The 21181-nt window shown below is 43.9% G+C and overlaps 1 protein-coding gene and 2 long non-coding RNA genes across 6 annotated transcripts; 1 reads left to right on the top strand and 2 right to left on the bottom strand.

The window, feature by feature from the left end:
• Positions 1-500: 500 nt before the first annotated feature.
• Positions 501-6863, bottom strand: LOC119150138. 4 transcript variants are annotated; one of them, XR_005104950.1, is made up of 5 exons: positions 6256-6863; positions 4614-4848; positions 4001-4072; positions 2896-3077; positions 501-2667 (listed from the first exon to the last, which is right to left on the bottom strand). It is a non-coding gene; the product is annotated as an uncharacterized LOC119150138 (long non-coding RNA). The 4 variants fall into 4 exon arrangements; XR_005104948.1 differs by having other exon boundaries at positions 4614-6863; XR_005104949.1 differs by having other exon boundaries at positions 4663-6863.
• A 3707-nt stretch (positions 6864-10570) lies between these two features.
• CMPK2 (cytidine/uridine monophosphate kinase 2) lies at positions 10571-17081 on the bottom strand. Its single transcript, XM_037392381.1, has 5 exons — positions 16778-17081; positions 16550-16664; positions 15556-15757; positions 13995-14228; positions 10571-10742 (listed from the first exon to the last, which is right to left on the bottom strand). Exons 1-5 carry the CDS (start codon positions 16871-16873, stop codon positions 10622-10624), a joined length of 768 nt encoding a protein of 255 aa, XP_037248278.1. The 5' UTR covers positions 16874-17081; the 3' UTR covers positions 10571-10621.
• A 2165-nt stretch (positions 17082-19246) lies between these two features.
• On the top strand, positions 19247-20653 carry LOC119150139. Its single transcript, XR_005104952.1, has 3 exons — positions 19247-19378; positions 19993-20108; positions 20319-20653. It is a non-coding gene; the product is annotated as an uncharacterized LOC119150139 (long non-coding RNA).
• The last annotated feature ends 528 nt before the right edge of the window (positions 20654-21181 follow it).

The following is a 21181-nucleotide window of genomic DNA, read 5'->3' as shown; positions in this document are numbered from 1 at the left end:
GATACAGCAGAAAACATTTTGCTGAATTGAATCCTGTCTCATTCACCAGCAGCTTGAGCCTCAAAACACAATGAGCTGTGTCCCTTGCTTCTGCATGGGGAGTGCTCCTCCTTGTGCACATTCGAGTATGTTGCTCCTTGCTTTTGGCTCATCCCAATGTTTTTTGATCCTTAGCCTGCTGTCATGGGGCTCTTCTTCTAACCGCCCAGCAGCCCCAGCAGCGAGCCAGAAGGGCAGGCAGAAGCAGCCCTGTGCCGTTGTGCCCGATTGCCTGAGGACCGACGCTGGATGTGGGTGATGAGGCTGTGGGAAGAGCTCTGCTCAGCCCCAGCCCGTGCTCACAGACGGGAGCATCAGGTCTCTTTAACAAGCTCCTTTGAGCTGCAGAGAGTTGAAAGGCTGCAGAGGCTTATGACTTGGCCAGATGTTGATAGCTTTTGCTTTTTTTTTTTTTTTTTTTTTGGTGAACACAACAAGCATGTTTCTGACGCCTAGTCAGGAGTAGCATACAACTCAGGTTTCAGATGTGATGCAAATCATGGAGATGCGCTAGAGCGCTTCAATAAAATGGTGGCTGAAAATTTCTAAAATGGGTGAAGTAGCTTGTCTTTCCCTGCATGCCACGCTGTGGAATCAGTGCACCATTTCTGTGATGATTTTCCCGGATGTTTTGCTAACACTTTTCCAAAAGCATTCACACAAGCATGCTACAGGGGATATTTTGACTCAGAAAGATTGTCAAAGTGAACCTAATGGGAAATTAAAAATGAAGTTTTAAAAGGACAAGTTTCAGGCAGCTTTCACCATAAATACCACTACTTACACTGTTTAGAAGAGGTATGGACTTACACAGTACATGTAATTTTTGAGGCACCACAGCTAATTTTTCAACAATAATTTTTTTCCCTGCTTTAAAATCAAAACTCAACACAACCTTAACTGTGGAGCTAATATGTTACCTCCACAATGAAATTTTGTAATAGCTTTAACACCAGTAATTCATACGATCCTGCCATTATTTGTGGCCTGAAAGAAGATATCAGGAGAAGGAGGGGGAGGAATTCCTACTGACTTGAAAGAGGTTTTTAGAACCAGCGTATTATGGAGTGCAGTCCCCTTTTTCTTAATGGCCCAATTTGGTTCAAAGAATGTTTCAAGGCATTCAAAAATGCTTTAAAAGCAGCAGGTTCTCAACTACATATGTCAAGTTGCAGCCAAGAGTGAAATTTTATAGCTCATTGAAAAATAAGATTGTATTATGGAAAAATCTGACACGCCCTTAATTATTGCAGCCTGAACGAACCCAGTACAATAAAGCAAACTGATAAAACTCAAAAGACAGGTATGTAATAGGAAGCCAGATCAATGTCGTGCGTGCCTTGCTGCAGAGCTCTGGGGATCTTGACTTTTTAATCAGAGTACCTGGCTTGTAGCCTCAGCAGCATGCCTTCTGCATGGCTGCATGGAAAAACAGCCCAGGATGCACTGAAACAAAAAATAGCATCATTAAAAAAAAAAATGATCCAGTTATTTTATGCTAGTTGTAACAATCCAAGCCTCTGAGCCCCAGGTAACTGCAACATATAACCTTATTACACTCTTTAGTGTATTGAGCATATTTAGTTTCTCTGTGCGGGGAAGAAGTTATAACACATTCACTTCAGACATATAGAGCAAATGAGGCATAGGGGAAATAGGACTACAGTATTATTTAGGTACTTCAGTTCTGCAATTTTTCTGAGTATTAGTTACCTAATTAGCCCTGAGGATCTGGGTTTGGGTGATTTGCTCACAGCCACACAAGCGAGCAGTGACAGAAAAGGCAAACCTTGCTTCAGCAGTGCTGTTGTAAAGATATTATGTTTAAATTCCGTGCAGCTGAAGGTCAGATTAATCACTTTATTTAATACTCCACTTTTCCCTTTCTCTTAGACAGATGGTATAAAGGTACTTGTAACAGCTACATCTCTATGCCATTCGGCAGCTCAGGCAGTGTTCTCTATAAAAAGAAATCAAGAATCGAAAAAAAACCCCGACACCTAACACATGTATCAAAATGGCTTTAAACAATTTGTTTGGTTTCCCGCTTTTTAATACAACCACTTACCTTCTGAGCCACCACCCCACGCTACCTCTCATTCTTCCAGCTCTTCATGTTTTATGTGTCTTTATCACTGTAAAGCTGACTGTGCTTATCCAGAAGTATAACCCCCTCCTAAATCCCAAACTGCCTTATTTAGTACTCTCGCTCCCTCTCGTGGCTCGATATTATTTATACACCGACTGTGAAGGATGGCTTTCAGAACTGCAAACAACTTCGGAAGAGACAGTGTTAATCTAATGTGCTGCAGATTTCCCTTTATGCACAAGCAGGCTTGATATACTGAATTAATAGGAGTAAAAGAAAGTAAAAGAAAAAGAACTGGCATCCCAACAGATTTAGGCAGGCAAACGGAGTGGGGCGGGTGGGTTGGAGCCTGCCATCTGATCCGCGGTGCTTCTTCCTTTGATGGAATTTATGGCACGGTGCGTTTTGAAATCAGACTGCTCCCATTACCCGTGCCAGATCTGCTCCCTCTGTGGGGAAATCTGGGCAAGCAGCAGGAAAGTCTGCAAGGTTCCTTCAATGAGGCTTCCAGCAGATTGTTTTGTCAGATGTTGGCCACCCTGCAAATAAAGTCCCAGGGTCTGTTGATCTGCAAGGGAACCTGCCAAAGCCCACAGTCACCTCCCTTGGGTCGCTGGGGCTCTGTCCTCCCTCCCCTCCTCCTCCCAGACTTTGTGGAGGGGAACCCAGCTCCCTGCATCTCCCTTTGGGATCCCATGGCCCAGCAAGGGGAAGATTTCATGGTACAGGAGCCTGCCTCAGGCAAAATTCACTCCCCGAATTCTCACCAAAAATCCTTTTTCTGGAGGTCAAAATGAATCTTAACGTCAAGAGGCAGCACTCCTTTCTGTACAAGTCTCTGCACAGATCACCAGGGACATCAATAGGTCACGTATGCAGGCAGACAGCCGGTGATGGAAAAAGCATGCAATCCTAGATCCCTGCTTCTGTCTGGGATGGGAAGACAGCCCTTAGAGAAGAAAACATTTGTCAAAAGGAATAAAACCTATTTGTCTAAAAGAAATGCTGTTCCTTCCATGCCTTTATACACTATCGACCAGATTCTAAGGACAGGGAGGTCTTTTGAAGTGCCTTTAAATATTTCCCATAAAACTCCGTTGCTTCAAATATTTGATTCTTTTTACTGAAGCACTTGAAAACAAGTATATCTTGGGGCTGTAAACCTCTTCCACTGCCTGAAACAGGGTGAGATGCTTTCTCACCACTGACCAACACGCAGGACCTGATAACCTGAGCCCCAGCATGTGCACAGCTCCTGTTAAAGACTGGGGGCTTAGAGCCCAGGGCTCTCCACATCTGAATATTAGATTCCAAATCCACCATGTGGATCCTGTTAATTCCACACTGAGAAAGAATATCAGAGCTCAGAGTGATAATCCTTAATGGACGTAACCCAAAATCCCCAGCTGAAGCAGCCACGACCTCTCAAGTTCAGACCCAGATCCAGACTCCTGTGACTTACCCCGGCTCCACAGGCTGTGCACAACTTTAACACAGTGCCAAACCCAGGACACAGAAGCAAACCTGAAGATGCCCCAGCTGTGCTCGATTTACTGGCACTGGATTCAGGGCTTTCCCTGTCCCAACTGGCTATACCACTGGCTAAATCACCACATGATTTGCTTTTTTTCCTGCAGTGTGCTAGTATGTTTCTGCCTATTTTCTCCCCAACACTGTAAACCAAGGTAAAGCAAGGTTTGATATTTACTAAAAAGCTGTTTCTCTAGAAACTAGAACAAAGAGTTTGATTACGGAAATCTTTCTTCTCATTCTCATTGGTCATCTCTTCACCCCCTCTTATTTCAATACCTCCAATTCTGCTGCTATTTTCTGCTCCTTAACCTGGCAAAGGGAAATCCTAAAATGGCTTACCTCTACAATTTTTCCTGCAGTATACAAACAACAACATCTACAATATATTCCTTTCTCTCTTCATAAGTACAGCTGTTGAGGAAGAGAACAAAACAAAAACAAACCCTCAGAGAGGTGAAACAATGGTGAGAACAAGCCTCCCCCCAAAGCTTTCAAGTCTGCTGTGGTTTTATTGATACAGACCCCTCTGAGAGCAGGATTTCTCATTGCTTCATCATTTATAGTCCTGGGTGAAGGCAGGGAGAGGTGTATGTATGAGAGAAGTTGAGCTTCAGAAGCTTCTTGAGAAGTTTGTTGGGCTGCTAGGTTTGATTTAAGAGTTTAATTATGTCCAAAACATTTCTCCCATCCCTATTGCTGATGTTTTCTAAAAATTGATCAATACATCATTTTTTTGCTACCTGCCTGCCAAACATGAAGTCAGAAGAATGATTGAGGTACCTGCATTTTACATCCAGAGTATAGACTTCAATCAAGGAACTTGTTACATCAATTACGCATAGCTTAAAGGTCTCCACAAGTACCAAAGTGGAAAGACTGAGCAGAAGGTCCATACTAAACCCTCCTCCCTATTGGATGCATTACTCAGGTCTGCCCAGGAGTGCAACCTCACCTTGGTGGTACCCTCCAGTGAAAAGACTGGCCAGGGCTCACCCACTGACCTTGAAAGCACAGGGACAGAAATGTTCTTCCTTTGTACAACAGATTGACAAAATACATTCCAAGAAGACATAAGCACAGGTCAGAACCTTACTCTTCTTTCAACGTTTCAATCTCTTGTCTCTTTTCTCTGGTAAGAGTCAGGCTAGCATTGCTTCAGAAATAAAAGTGTTCTTGCTCTTTCATCCCTGTGGGGAAAAGATTAGGAAATCAACACCCTTGTCTGTCTTATGTGGGAAAAGTCATGCTCTACTAAGGGAACATGGTGCAGACTGAATAACAGATGCAGTGGTTTTAGAAGTGTCCTAAATGGCATTCAGACCTAGGGAAGCAAAACAACATATGTGCAGCATTGCACCCATCGGAGTGTCCCTTGCATGGATCAGGTTATGCATGTGCCATTTCTGCCCACTGGTGAGCTATACAGGCAGCCCAGGTGAACTTCTGGGATCCACTGACCCACAGTTGTACATGAAACTTACAGGTAGGAGGCATCTGAAAAATAATTTCTGTCATATAACTAAGCTATGTATTCAGAGAAAGATTTAATTCCCTACGTATTCCCCCAGCACACAATGTGCACACATACACACATGCACACATACTAACATGCACAGTTCAGGATAGTGTGCATCCAGTCCAGCATCCTCGCATCCTTGCAATCTTGCAATCTTGCATCAGTGTGATTCTATCACAGATTATGAGGTTTTGAAACACATGTGCTCCACCCTTTGCATTTTCTTCATTTTTTTCCATTGCTGATTTTGTATGGAATATTTACTGTACTTTTTGTGGCATGACCTTCTAGGAGGGAAATGTGTGGTCCTTTGAACCTACCTTTTTGAATATTCCCTATTTTTCCCATCTCATTCTTCATTATGGCATGGGCTGAGCACAGCCCTCACTGATTCCCTTCTGACTCAGATCTCCTTTGTGGCTGGTGGGCTGCAAACTCAGAGCAGCTCCCAGGCTGTTTCCCTTGTGTTGGAAAACTTCCCCTGTTTCCCTTTGCCCTCCTCAAGGAGCTTTCTGCAGCCACCTGCAATGTTGTTTGATCAGATTTCTGAGGCATAGGCAGTGTCCCAGGGCTCTGTGGTCAGGTGGACATCGGGGACTGTTGTGGCCCATGAGCTCATGTGTACAAGTGGCTGCATACCATCCTGTTCCCCTTCTCCATGTCAGTCCTGTAGCTGCACTTTTGTTTTACCCTGAAAAAAAACTGCCCAAAGAACTTCTTTGGAGAACAAGATGAGGGTAGCAACCCCTATCCCTTCTGAATAATGCAAAATCATCCCCAAAAAACACCCTAAATCCAGTGTCTCTAGAGACTTATGTGAGCAACAGGTTTTGTCCCAACAGATTCAGATTTATAAGAAAAACTTCATAAAATGCCAAGCAATTTTTTTCCTAAGATCAAATGCTTTGAGAAAGTGAATCTATTTAGGGTTACTGCTGGCAATGCTACATATAGGTGCTTCCTTTGAATTGCAGCTGCAGATAAGTAAGTCTTCATTTCCTATGCACATTCAGATCATTTCCTAGCTGTCTGCTCTGTGAAACTCCCACACAGAAAAAGGAAAGGCTTTTTACAGTACCTTGAGAGCAGTTTGTTGCACAGATGATGCATCCTCCGAGGGAGGCAGCTGTAATTGTAAAGTAGATGAACTCTAGAGCTGAACTCTTTGCTGTGTTACAGGAGTCATATGGGAATCCTGCTCAACTGAGCAGCAGTGCTGCTACCAGGAAGCAGAGTCAGACCCAGTTAAAGGCTTCTGATCCCAAATACCACAGTTAAACCCAACGGCAGTTCAGAAGCTTGGAACTGCTGAATAAAAGCTAACTTAAGTGCTTTCCCTTCACTAAAATAGCCTATATTCCATTTATCAAACAAATATCATATGGAAAATGGAAAAGCAGAGAAAAACTCATACTGTTTGGGCAATACACATACGTAGTACACAAAAATAATACATGAACTACATTATTAAGGATGTCATTTGAGAACAGACACACCCAAGTAACCAGCTCCAGGAAAATACTGTTGTAGAGTGAGAAAACTCGAAGTAAAATACTGGCACAGAGCCATTTTTGCCAACCTGACACAGAAGAATTGCATCCCATTTTGGAGTGAAAACTAAAAATAGTCTGAAGATGTTTGAGGAATTTTTTTTTTTTGAGGGATAAGATGGGTATCAGGGGTGTCTGAAGGAAAGTTTCTGGGAGCTGCAGTCATGGACTGGAGCATTCAACCCGAAAGCTTACAGGCTGGGAACAAGGAGTACATGCAGCTGGATACAGAACAAACCTCAGAGACAACAGCAGCACAGTATCTTCTGTGTGTCAACGTACGGAAACCTGTTTGCATCAGCAGGTGAGACTCCTTAGCACCGTGTCGTTACTTACCACTCCAACCTCATGCCAGTCTCACCAATACCACAAGAGTCAAGGAAAGCTTATTTGGAAATGATCCTCTACAAAAGTGTTCATATCCCAACAAAAGCCTCAGAGTAACCAGCCCAAGAGACTTACAGCTCTGGGAAGTCGTATATGTCCTCTACAGAAGCTGTGTCTTCCGTCCTCTCAAGAAAAGATGTGCCTGCTTGACTACAGCATCTTTTGCGAAAGAAAACTGACAGCCCAAGCAAATATGCAGACTGCACTAAACTTTTACCTGTACAGCTGGCCCCAGGGAGAGGGGAAGAGCAGCAGAAAAAGTAAATTGCCCCACTAGAACTCATTCTGTACCTGCCGTGTGCTTAAAATGGGGCTTTTACTGACTGGCTCTTTTCATAAGCAATGAGTTTGCGGACATAACATTTTTTGTCATTTCCCCTGCTTTGCAGTACATGACATGCACTGTCTCTATGGCTGAATAAAAGGTCATGACTGACCAGCTGGTAACACAGAATGCATTTTTACACTAATGGCAGGGTATTCTAGCTTTTGTTTCCCATTACAATGACTGTATATTTACATAAATCCTACATCTGTTTAGCTAAATTAAGCCAGAGGGTGATGATCTTTGTCTTTACAAAAGAGCTGATTTAATTGTATTGAACATAGCTTTCCATTTAAAAGATCAAAGTCAGTGCAGCCCCCTGCAGCAACAATTCAGTCTTATGTGTTTCTTCAAATATTTAAATTAAGAAAATAGAGGAACTGGGGCTAAAAAAACTAATGAATTTTAACAGACAAATAACAATTACTCATTCCTTAAAAAAAAAAATAAATAGGGAAATAAAAATAAAAACTCTTTGGGGTCTTTGTTTATCCAGAGCTTGAAGAGAGACATTTTTCCTTCCATCAGAGTCTCTTGGAGTGTCCTGGCTCTCCAGACTCTGAAACTGTAAGGAATCGATAGTGGAGGCAGCATGCACATTTTTAGGCAAATTTGTAGAAGCTGTAATGCTATGGGGAAAAGACACAAAACACTGAACAGTAAAGAAAACCTGGTGAAGAACTGGCCTCTCTAGACACCATGCATTAGTTCCAGGCACTCAGCACAGTGAACTCCTACTTGATAAAACATCACTTTGTATGTAAAAGAACAGGTTGCCCAGGGAAGCTGTGGCTGCTCCATCCCTGGAAAGGTTCAAGGCCAGGCTGGATGGGGCTTTGAGCAACCTGGTCTAGCAGGAGGTGTCCGTGCCCATGGCAGGGGGGTTGGAAGTACACGATCTTTAAGGTCCCTTCCAAACCAAACAATTCTATGATCCTGTAATAAAATTGCATGTTACCTCTACAGAAAATAATGGTAAAAATCCTGGCTATGAAACTGTACCTGTAGTGGAGATAGGTATTTCATGTCTTCTGAAAGAGTCTTCATGTCACCTCATAGCATGTGACTTCAGGGAATTAGTCTTTGTCTTGCAAACTTTTATTTTTGGGAGGGGAATGACTGAACACCAGCCTTACATTTCACTGCTGAAATTTGGTATTCAAGAGGTTTCCTCATCTCTCAGGCTGACAGCAGCACTTACTGCTCCCAACACTGGGTAAGCACCACGGCTACACCCCATGCTACTGCAGGACGGGGCCAATTGTGCACCAAAATCCACTCTTCCCTGCTCCCACCCTGTGGTTACCCCCTGCAGACAACCTGGGAACATGGACCAAAAGCATCTGTAGCATGTTCGAGGTTAGCCCTCAATCAGGAAACAGAAGAAACCAGACCCAAAGTCTGTTTTGGCTCTGAGGAAACCCTTCCAAGAGAGACACGTTGCTTTTACATTACATCTGCATCATACATCCACATTAGCATTTCAGCTTGCATCAGGAACACAATTTTGAAGTGATCGTCCTGACTACCCCTCCTCACCATGCTTTGCTTCACCTTGTGGAACAGTCCTGGTGTCTGCAAACAGGACCCCATCCAGACAAGGCTAAAACAAAAGATCTGGTGTAGGAGCACACTCATTGCACTACAGCCGCTAACACAAGACCAGTCAATGTGACCTGATTAGAGCTGGTCTGAAACAAACCTCTGAAATAACGTGGAGGGTACACACTGGGTCCTCTGCACCAGCTCCTCTGTGCTGCAGGTCTGCCCTACTTGTTCCAGGCCACCTGCTAACACAGGCACAGCTCAAAGAGGCTGCGCTGCTGCTTTCTAACCCTCTCACTGCTTAAATGGGTGAATAGCGCCATTTTAGGCACCATATGGTATCCCTGCAGGCCTCCAGCTGCCACTCTGCAGATCAACAGCTCAACCAAATGTCTCGTGTCATATCTGGCAGCCCCTCACAGACATCTCAGATACCTTAGGGAGACTAACGGACTGTGGATGTCTATGTTTAAGCAACAGAATACCGTTTTATTTAAGTATCTATTCTCCTCTAAACCAAAAAAAAGAAAGCAAATGAGACTAAAAATGAGGAAACAAAGGTGCTTGAAATACTGTGGTGAGTTCTATCAAATAAAATAGCATTTCTCATAAAATTCTCTCATCTAAAACACTCGGAGACTTTTTTAATAATTAAAAAGTACACACAGCTTAATTTGGGCCAATAAGAGTATTGTTTTGTACTTCAAGAAACACCTGAAATTTACTAATTGCTTTTATTGTTCAGTAAGGGCTGGGTTTACTGACTTTAACAGAACTATTGAGAAGCCTGAAATTAAGTTTCTGCATGTGTACTTTACCAGTCTAATACCCCAGATGCTCTGAGAACTTTAGCATCAGGATCTTCTCAGGATCACATCCTAAAGCTAGGTCTGTACTAGTAAATCAGTAAATTATCAAATTACTAAATTTGCTGGGGTAGTAATAAAAGAAACAGGCTTTGGCACGTACAGTGCCCTGAGGATGACTGACAGAGAGCAGCCACCTTCTGTGCTAGCAAATGCCTGGCCTCCAGAATGGGCTGGCTGCAGGTAAGCAGGGATGCTGCATGGGCTAACCATGCTCGGGACTGCACGACAGAGACTGACGGCCACAGGACAGCACTGTGTCACGGGCTAACCTCCTAGTCTTACCCAATGATCACACTCCAAAGCTGCAGAAAAACAGTTAGCTACCAAGAAGCAGCCTAAGTTTCTGAATCTGCATGGATATATTTAGAGCTCTAGGTCTTTTAAGCAATGAACCCAAAATATGAACCCTTGCTGTTCTGTTAGTCTTCCTAAGTAGCCTTGGCTTAAAGAAGAGCATGGACTATGAATACATACTGCGTGTGTGCAATCAATAGTGTTTGATGCTACTCACTGTATATATATTATCAGCACTCTTAAATACGAACCTACACTTCTCAGTAATAGATGTGAGTGGGATTTTCCCCTTATACAGAAAAGTACAGTAAACAACAGAGAAACAGATAACCTGCACAGATTACTGTTGACAGAAGAAAGATTATTCTGTGGGACAAAATACATCACAGTGCATTTTCAGGTACCAAAACCAGAGAGGCAATATTTAAGTGCACTAAAAAGTGTATTTTAACTGTTATAACAAAGAAATTGCTTTCACAAAGCACAGTGTTTACTAATTAGTTGTAGTACTGTCTTGAGAACCTCTTCCTTGGAGGCACTGGCATCAACCTCTTGGCATGCAGGATTCACCATCCTTCTGTAGGACTCTTCAACTCTATTTAAAAACAAAACAAGAGAAATAAAACTTCAAATGGCAGGGATATGAAATGGCATTAGCCATCAGTCTCGGAAGAAAGTGTTTGCACTGCAGAGACAAAGGGAAAAAAATCTAGTATGCTAAGAATGAAAGCTACTGCAAAAAGCAAAAAACCATTTGTTAACTATTAAAATGCAAACCTCAAAGCACATAGTTTCCTTGACATTGATTCCCAGAACTCTATCCATATCCACATGGCATGGCACTGAAGTATTTTTTTCTTTACAGCTTAGCACTGGATACAGTCTGGTATAGCAGTACAATGGACAGCCTGCTTCTAACACCTGAATTAATTTATTCAAAGCCCACTAAGGTGTCTCTGAACTATATGGCATGGCATTGTGTAGGTGTGCTCACTGACTGATCTGAGCTTTGAGTTACTGGATTACAGAGTTGGCACATAGTCCAGCCCTTTCCTCTGATCAACTTTGTTAACCAGATGAACATTGGGATGAAATACAGGATGAAAACCTCCTCACTCAGACTATAAGCCTTCTCACAATTCAGAACTTCCTGCATTTAGCATGCAAGGATGAATGAGGATGTGAATATAATTTTCTATGTTCCCACAATTACTAATGCCAAACGTTCAGGCTGCGATTCATAAGACAAACAAAGCAAGATTCTGGATGTTCTCACATCCAGGTTGACATAATTAACAAGTAGAAATAACCAAAGGCTTTCTGACAGAAATAAGAAGTAACAGAACTGGAACATAAAAGATTCTTAAATAGCAGCATCCTCCCTAGCCCACCCATCTCTCTGCAGGTCCCACTATATGAACCCTGTGTCCACACAGCGTTTCTGTCAGAATTAAGTAATGGATATTTTTAAGGTATATGATCACCAGAAATGTTAAAACCCTAGAGGTAGATGTCAGTTTTGCAATTTGTAGATACGGACACTGACATTCAGGTGTCTATACTGAGGTATCTACATGAGCACTAGGTATTTAAGTTTCCGCTGTAGACAATGATGATCTAATCGATACATTTGGTGGGGCCTAGACAGCAATTCAACACACCCTGACGTAGGATGCCTAGGGTGCAATTCAGTTGCTTAAGCAAATTTATCTAGTACTGCTAGAGATGCTCAGGACTATCTCATTCAGCTTCCAGTTGCTGATCCAGAAAGTGTCCACAGGTTCTGCATCACTTCTGCCAGCCTTACGCAGATGTCTGAGATCATATCAAATGGCTCTAGATAGTTATACTTAGATCACTGAACTCCAAGCTGCTGGAACGTTCCATTGAATGTACTGACTATATCGGGACCTGACACACTTAGCACAACTAAAGATATCTACAAGAGGACATCTAAATTTTATTCTCTTAATCTGGATCTTAATTCCATAATTTTCCAGGGAATTTAACTGTTTCAACTTCTTGCCTCCCAGTTCTGGAATTTGTAGGTCTCTCTTCTTCATGACCTCAATAAGAAAGAAACACAGAATCACAGAATGGTCAGGGTTGGAAGGCACCTCTGGAGATCATCTAGTCCAACCCCCTGCTAAAGCAGGGTCACCCACAGCATGTTGCAGAGTCATGTCCAGGCAGATTTTGAATGTCTCCAGAGAAGGAGACCCCACAGCCTCTCTGGGCAGCCTGTGCCAGGGCTCTGGCACCCTCACAGGAAAGGTTCTTCCTCATATTCAGGTGGAACTCCCTGTGTTGCAGTTTGTGCCCGTTGCCCCTTGTCCTGTTGCTGGGCAGCACTGAAAAGAGCCCGGCCCCATCCTCTTGACACCTGCCCTTAAGATATCTGCAGGCATTGATAAGATCCCCTCTCGGTCTTCTCCAGGCTAAACAGGCCCAGCTCTCTCAGCCTTCCCTCACAAAGGAGATGCTCCAGACCTTCATCACCTTTCTAGCCCTCCGCCGGACCCTATCCAGTAGTTTCCAGTCAGTCTTGAACTGGGGAGCCCAGAACTGGACACAGCTCCCCAGACGCAACCTCACTGGGGCAGAGCAGAGGGGACAATGACCTCCCTCGACCTGCTGGCCGTGCTCCTCCTGATGCACCCCAGGGTCCCACTGGCCTTGGCCACCAGGGCACACTGCTGGCCCATGGGCACCTTGCTGCCCACCAGCACTGCCAGGCCCTTCCCCGCAGAGCTGCCTCCCAGCAGGCCAGCCCCAGCCTGTACTGGTGCGGGGGGTTATTCCTGCCCAGGGGCAGGACCCTCCACTTGCCTTTGCTGAACTCCATGAGGTCCCTCTCCGCCCAGCTCCCCAGCCTGCCCAGGTCTCGCTGAATGGCAGCGCAGCCTGCTGGGGTCTCAGCCACTCCTCCCAGTGCTGTGTCACCAGCAAACGTGCTGAGGGGACACTCCGTCCCTTCACCCAGGGCACCGATGAATCAGTTGGACAGGACTGGACCCAGTACTGACCCCTGGGAACACCACGAGCCACAGGCCTCCAGCAGGACTCTGCACTGTTGATCACAACCCCCTGAGCTCTGCCACTCAGCCGGTTCTCAGCCCACCCCCCTGTCCACCCATCTCACCCACACTGCCTGAGCTTGGCTATGAGGGTGTTATGGGAGACAGTGTCAGAAGCCTCGCTGAAGTCAAGGTAGACAACATCCACTGCTCTCCCCTCATCTACCCAGCCAGTCACTCCATCAGAGAAGGCTATTAAGTTGGCCAGGCATGATTTCCCCTTGGTGAATCCACTATTCCTGATAACCACTCATGCAGGCCTCCTGTCCCTTTCGTTTGATTATTTACTGATAGGGTGCACCTATCCTGAGCTTGGAGGAAGTGATGCTTGAATATTAGCCAGCTCTCTTGGACACCCTCACCTTCCAGAGCCCTAATCCATGGGATTCCCCCAAGTAGGTCCCTGAAGAGGCCAAAGTCAGCTTTCCTGAAGGCCAGGGTTGCAATCCTGCTTATTGCCCTGCTTCCTCCACTTCTGCCACAAAGGTGCTACAACAAAAGTAGCACATAGCAAAATACAAGTATTTTAACTCAAAGCTCCTTTGCAGGAGAATGAAGTTCTTCACCTGCGGCTTTCAAACACTTTCAGTCAGAACTAACAGAATTTACTCTCCTTGTCAGCCATGAATCCTTTCCAAAAAGAACCCAAACCCCAACCCAAAAGCTTAGATGTAGGAAAGCCTTGTCTCAGCAATGTGAGTGGGACATTTGCCACTGATCAGACAGGAGCCAAGATTGCCTCCATCCTCTTATTCCTCATTAAAGTGTACCTTTGGCGAAACAAACTGTTAGTTTCCAGCTCAGCTTCCTCCTTTGTTTTCTTCAGCCCCCGACGCTGAAGTCTCCGGACTCGCTCTTCAGGATCAACAGTCAGGAGAAGAACAAGATCAGGTTTAAGCAGATCTTCAGGCCACTGGTATACCTCATCATGAGCTGGTGGAAGACCCTGGACTTCCCCAGTTATTTCAGTGGCAATTGTGTAGGCAGCTGTGCTGTGCCAGTATCTGTCAGGAAGATATAAATGGAGAGAAAAATTTTAAAGAGGACACTAATTCTTCAGTAACATAGAAGACAGGTGTCACTATAATGGCAAGTGCAATAATGACAAGGTAGGTGACACTGTGATTTTGAAGGGAAATGTAAAGAACAGTTCTCTGCCATCCATTATTTCTTAACAGAGCGGTAATATGCAACACAGTACTCAGCATTACTGTGAAATATTAACTAAAACATATGGCAGAAGCTACACATTATGCAAAGAGTGTTCCAATTATTCCTATCAAAAGAAAAGTCTTCTCATCTAGTGAGAGAGGTCAAAAGAAGAGTTACATTATATGGCAAAATCCAATATTCTCGTCCCTTTTTTGTGGTTCCTATCCTACTTCATGCAACAGATTTGGTAGAGAACATGCAGTCTTCAACCACATGTGAATGAAGACAGACTTTGCTAACGGTTATGCATTCCACTTGCATTTAGCATTCCCACCACTCTGAGGCACTGTATTTTATTTATTTCAGTGGTTTTGTGGCTGGTTGAAACTAGCACTCACACACACAGCTTCCGTGTGTGTGTGCTGTGCAGGAGGTTAAAGTACATGTACTGAAATAAGCCAGAGATTTCAAAGTGCATCTAAACTTACTTTAGTAAGAGTAATACTGAAAGCTGCCTACACGGCTGGTGAAAACAAGAAACGACATAAACAAAGCCAAAAAAGTGGGAAGTATATTTCTGGCTTTACATCGTCAAGGAGTAAGTCTACCTAAAACTCAGTCCTTCTAATCCATTCATACCTCAGATGCCTCTTAGAGATAGGGCATCAGCAGCCCTCATTCTCTGCAGGTCACAGAGCCCTAGTTTGTCTTGGGCTGCACAGTCCATGCCTCCACTTATTCCTAACAGAAGACGTAAGACTTTCCATGTGTCTTAAAGCCAGTTATGAGTATCACACAGATGGAAGTCCCCCATCTTACTGTTATTTAGAAGTATTTCTCTCTAGAAGATTTAATATTTATCTGACTATATGCAAAGTAGCGCTTCCAAAAAAAAAGAAAAGAAAAAAGGAGAGGAGAGGAGAGGAGAGGAGAGGAGAGGAGAGGAGAGGAGAGGAGAGGAGAGGAGAGGAGAGGAGAGGAGAGGAGAGGAGAGGAGAGGAGAGGAGAGGAGAGGAGAGGAGAGGAGAGGAGAGGAAAAGAAAAACGAAAAGAAAAGAAAAAAGAAAAGAAAAAAGAAAAGAAGAGGAAACCCAGAGACTATGATTGGTAACTGCTGCTTGTAACACCGAACAACTATATGATGGCACTGATATAAGAGGACTTCTTAAATATACAAACCTGTCTATGATCACAGGTGCTTGAGTGGATGCTTTTGCTATTTCTGAAGCAAGAATGTAGTTGCCCGCAGCATAAAATGCTCTTTTAATGGACTCTGGCTCATCATCAAACACTGTCCTCCACTGGCTGATGCAATCTGGTGGGGACCTTAGCAGGATGCCATTCAGGGTGTCCTTAACTGACTGGGTTACGGTGGTTTTGCCTGCATTTCATTTACATAAGGAAATATTTGTTACATTATGCACAGGTACAGCTGAGTTTTAAAAACTGAAAACTGCTCCTATCCATTCACTCAGAGCACATGTTCTGACACCTATGTAACCAGAGTATCTTGCGATAATGTTTTCAGCGGGAAATTATTCTGAGTTTAGTTGCAGGAATTGTTGCAGGACCTACTCCACTTCCTATTCTCAACACCTTCCACCCCTCACTCTTGCCAGCTTTAGGTCTTCGCTGCCTTAAATGCATTAAGTGCAAGACAATTTCCCTATATATGCATCTACAATATTTTTCTAGGTCACAGTTCATGTGGATGTCACCATGCTGTCCGCCAGTACTTTCTTTTTAGAGGGGATTTTAATTTATCCTTAACTTATAAGTCAGAAAACAAAGCTATCCAGAGGCAGCTAACACTTCTCCCTGAGCCAAACTGCTTCCAGTTTCCCAGTCTACCACTACTTCAGTTCATTTATTTGAAAACTCTCCGGTAAAAGCGTATTTCATCACCTGCACAAGAAATGTAATTTCCAGCACTCTGTGTATTCTTTCATTTATGTAGATAAAGAATTCATCCACTGAATGAAAATTAGCACAGACTGTTTGATCTCTTACAAGAGAAGACAGACTGGTATTTCTAATTCCTAATTCCTTCAAATCTGTCACAGGTTTCCAGGATTTTTTGACTTTTTAAGCCTTACGCCTGGCTGAAAGCCCTAGCGCTCGCTCTTTCCAACAATTTCTCATCCGTGTTTCTTCAACCACACACTGCCCTTACCTGTGGCATCCAGCCCCTCAAAGACTACGACGGGAAAACCTCCCTTCTGCTGGCGCTCCGGGCATTTCTCCAGCAGGTCGAGCAGCGCTCCAGCCTCCGGGATCCGCGCCGCGCACTGCAAAGAGATGTGACCCTTCACACCCGCCCGCCGCACGGCCCCGCAGCTGGAGGCGCCGGGGCGCGGACCCCGCTCCCGCAGCGCTGCGGGCGGCCCCGGCGGGCGCTCACCTCCCGCAGGCGCTGCCGGACGGCGGGGGCGGCGGACGGCAGGATGCGGCGCAGGGGCTGCGGGACAGGCGGGAGCGGGGCGCAGCGCCGCAGCATCGCTGCCGTAGCCGGGAGGAGGAGCCGGAGGGAAACGAAACCAGCCCCGCCGGCAGGGAGAGAGCCTGGCTACCGGGGAAGGCCCGGCAGGCAGGGGCCGCTCCGGGCGGGGAGGGCTTTCTGCGGCACCCCCGCCCCGCCGCAGCGGCGCTGGGGTGAACGGGCGCGGTCCCCGCGGGAAATGGCTCCGTGCAAGGACGGGCTGGAAAAGAAAGTGAAAGCTAAGGTCTTAGCCCCAGGATTCGGTCTGCCAGCCCCTCCCACGGCTAAATCCTGGCGTTCTCCAAAATAAATAATAAAAAAAAAAAAGGCAACACAAATACACTCCGCTGCTTCGGACTCGGCCAAAGAGATAAGCAAGGCATAAACCACACTGAACTGGTTTTCTGTGTTGCAGTGCCCAAGTAGCACCGAGCTGTCGGGACACATCGGTAACTTATTCCCATTATTCTGTTACTCAATAGCTTTATAACAAGACCAACGGACTCAAATAATTTTGGAAGTACAACAGACTTTCCCAAGCCTGCAGTGTTTCCATAACTTTGTGATGGCCAATTTCAGCTTTCATCGGCTCAGGGGCAGGAACCAGAAGCACTGCAAATAGCTGCAACGCACACTTAGTCCCATGTCAGCTGCTACGAGTAATGTTGCCCAAAATGTGGATTTTGAGTTTTCAAAATTTGTAACCTGAAATGAAGGAGAATCTGCACCTCTGCAGAATCTTATTTCTCCTTTTCAATAGTTGGAAAACTCTCAGTTAATCTAAAGTTAAACTTCTGGTGCATCTTCTGAAAGAATATACTCTGCAAGCAAGCACACTCTATAAGAAATCCCTCAGACACTTGATGTCTTCCTCTGGTCAGCTCAAACAAGCTGCACAAATATCTTTTGCTTGGTGTATCTGCAGGGAGAGGGGAGCAGCTGGTAGACAGTACCAGTTAGCTAAAGATAGCTGTACTAGTTGGGAACTACCCATGCTGAGGAAGCTGCTGGAAGGCTGAGCCACAGCAGGAACTGGGAATACAGCTCTGGAGGCTCTTCAATACAGTCTCAGCAGCTGGTACCAAAACTGACTTTATTTTAAGGTGAAACATGCCCTTTTTCATACCTGAGAACTCCTGTGTTGTTCCACATCACTCAAACACATGGCTATGGCAGCTGGGTATGGGTGCCAAAAGACACAAAGTGAAACATGGTTCATTATACAAGAAACAAATAGATGGTAATTTTAGAAACATAATAATATGCACTACTGAGTCAGAGTAGTGACTCTTCTTGCCCAATATTATGTCTGGTAGAATGACATGCTGTGCATAAGCCTGGCTTATCCATGGTGCCTGCTCCTAGCCCTTGTGTTCATCCAGCATCCAGTCACTGAATTAGAATGTTAGACAGCACATCCTCATCTCTTCCTTTTAACACCTATTTATGGACCCTTGTTAAACCTCTGTTTAAATCCCCTTTTGACTCTACGGTACAGTCTACCTCCACAAGCCCCTGTGGTCTTAAATTCCATCAATGTATCTGTTGCATAAACCAGTTTTCTTTTATAAGTTTTAAATTCATATCCTACTTGTTTCAACAAGTGCCCCTTCCAGTAATACTACTGACTTTGGTGAATAACAGTTCAACATTCAGCTTATTTATCACTGTCATGATTTTGTAAAGCTCACTCAGATTTCCCCCCTTCAGCTTTTTCATGTCAGAAATGAGAGCCCCCACCTCTTCTGAGGCAACTGCTTCATCCCCCTGATCATTTAGATACGGGGATAGTGTCTTTAATTCCATAAGGTCCTGCCAAGATGTGGAGAGCTGAACAGTACCACTAGCCAAGCTATGGCTGCACGCACCAAAGTTTCACAGAACAGCAAATAATGCCATCTGCCTTGTTCTCAGTACCTTTCTGGATGATAACCAAGCTTTTTGTTGTCTCTTTTTGCTACTGCCTCTCACAGAGCCATTGATTTCAGAGGGGTAGTAAAAGTGACTCCCAGATCTCTTTCCTGAGAACTTAGTGCTACTACTGAGCTCAGTGTCAGCTATTAAAGGTTTCAGTTATTCTTTCCTGCATGTATTACCTTCCCTTTTTTCTACACTGAAGCTTATTTACCACATTTCTGTTCACTTATTTTTTTTTAGGTCATTGACTTGCAGCCACATTTCATTTCAAAAGCACTTGAAAGGATGGCAGCGTCCCGCACTGACCTGTGTGTCCTCTTGTTCTTCTGTTTCTGTTTTCCTGATACACTGTTACTTTTCCCTTCCCTGCTAACTAAACAGAAAGAGCTTACTTTCGTTTTTCCTTTTCCCCTCTCACTACTTTGATAAAACCTTGTTTACAAGCTTTCTTGAGCCAAGCTGGTGGTGCTTCCAACCTCTTTTATAATATGCTTATGAGATCATTTATAATAGGCATGTGATGTCTGTCCTCCTTGCTAATTATTTAAAAATATCTTCTTGCAAGATTTTAGGTCTTTCCCACCAGATGATACAGAAAGAGTTCAGGTAAAATTATAGGAAGAATTGCTTTTTATGTCCAAGACAGGTCTTTGTATTTAAAACCAGTGTAGAGAGCATGAATATGTTTTGAAATTAACTTACAGTAAGTACTCAGTTTCTTCACAAGGACCTTTATCATTTTGATGTCTGTATAATATTAAATTATGTTGAAGAGCAAATATGCTAATTATATGAAAAACACTGTTCTGGAGCCTCTTGAGATCTTTGAGGGCTCACTGTGCTTGAGATACAGGCATAACAAGAAGCTGTAGGACCATTCAAAATGTTTTTCATTTGACCAAAGTGGAAAAAGAGAAAAAACAACCTGAAAATGAATGAATCCATAGCTTTAGAAGTATATCTAAGTGCACAGCCCTGTACTGTAGATGAACAGCTGTCTGAGACACAGGCAGGAATTACTTCAGTTGAAGGCTCATGAAATGCGTAGGTACATAAAATACATGCAAATAGAACACAGCTGTTTTCATGCAGAATAAACTTTAAAGGACACTAGTAAAGGGCCCTCCGGTAAAGACAAAGCTCTGGGGATAAGACCAAAAGAACACAGAAGTTAGTACAGTGTCAGGACAAAAGACTCTCTCCTGTTCTGCTTGTGCCAGTGGCCAGTGCCAGATGTTTGGAGAAGAGTAAGGAAAGGACATAGAAGGAACCCCTCCCAACATCTTTTTGCCAAGAAATGTTGGACCAGAAGATCCTTGAGGTGCCTTCCAACCTGGTATGCTATAATTCTATGATCTTTTCCCATATTCTAAGAGTCATCTGTTTAAATACTTCCTGAGCTGGAGATCACATATATACCATCAAAGGCCCATGGCGGACTTCTTTCAAACACACCTAATCTGTGTCTATATTTATATTGTGTGTTTCACATGCATTTCATAACTTAATTGCATGTGGGTTTTAATTTTCTATTTGGTGATTTCAGTGACACCCTTTGGATTCTTGCATCCCAAGGAAGAATGAGTCACTGCAATTACAAGGCCCTTGACAAACCCCCATTTATGGTGCTGCAGATGCAGCAGGGAAGAGATCATTTCCAGCTGGGAGTGGAGCAAGAAGTAATACACTTATCAAACGCTAAAAACTACATCTGCTGTTGCATGACTTCCCTGGTTGTCCTTGGACCATTTCTAGTCCTCACAGGTGACTTGATAATGACTCCTTCTTTAACCTCATTTATGTTACAAGTTCATGTCAGTAATTTGCTTTTCCCAGGGAAGACACTGTTTGACTAGAACTGCCAACTAGCCACAATGGAGAAAGCAATCTCTTCATTTAAATAAATAAAAATACATTATTTACATAAACAATATATCATTGTTCTAAAGTTTTGCTTTCCTAGCAACTAGGGAGCACAACAGCATTATCCATGTTTATCCAGTGGATTCTTCCATGCTAGTTGTGCACCTATGTACCACCCAGTGCACCATTAATAACATTATTCAACCATTTTTGAAAAATTATATTTATCTTTAAAAGGTTTTTCAGTGCAGATTTGCAGAACTGAAACATTTTGAGTGCTGGGACTCCATCGTGCCACTGTAAGATGACTTCTATGGGAAAGAAAGGGAAGGAATCAGACTTCCTACCACTTTCAAGGAAAATCATGCTTTTCTGAGCCTCTTCTAGAAGACTCCAGGACAGAAATTTTCATTACAGTTCCTGCTTGCAACATTTCTTGTAGATCCAAAGCTAGTGTATAACAATGCATATTTATGTTTTCTTGTAGGTCTCACCATAGAGCCTGTGAGCTAGAACAGTTTGGGAAGTAAAATGTGAGTCTTTCTT

Source organism: Falco rusticolus, chromosome 6 (genome assembly GCF_015220075.1).
Source record: "Falco rusticolus isolate bFalRus1 chromosome 6, bFalRus1.pri, whole genome shotgun sequence".
Classification (NCBI taxonomy): Eukaryota; Metazoa; Chordata; class Aves; order Falconiformes; family Falconidae; genus Falco; species Falco rusticolus.
This window is presented reverse-complemented; position numbering and strand designations above follow the sequence as displayed.

Bases quoted from the DNA above. Each gene is read 5' to 3' on its own strand.
- CMPK2 (XM_037392381.1), bottom strand. From the start codon at position 16,873: ATGCTGCGGCGCTGCGCCCCGCTCCCGCCTGTCCCGCAGCCCCTGCGC. The intron at 15,758-16,549 runs GTAAGGGCAGTG...AATGAAATGCAG, and splicing joins TGAGGGGCTGGATGCCACAG to GCAAAACCACCGTAACCCAG. The intron at 14,229-15,555 runs GTTTGTATATTT...TCTTCCTGACAG, and splicing joins GCACCTGTGATCATAGACAG to ATACTGGCACAGCACAGCTG.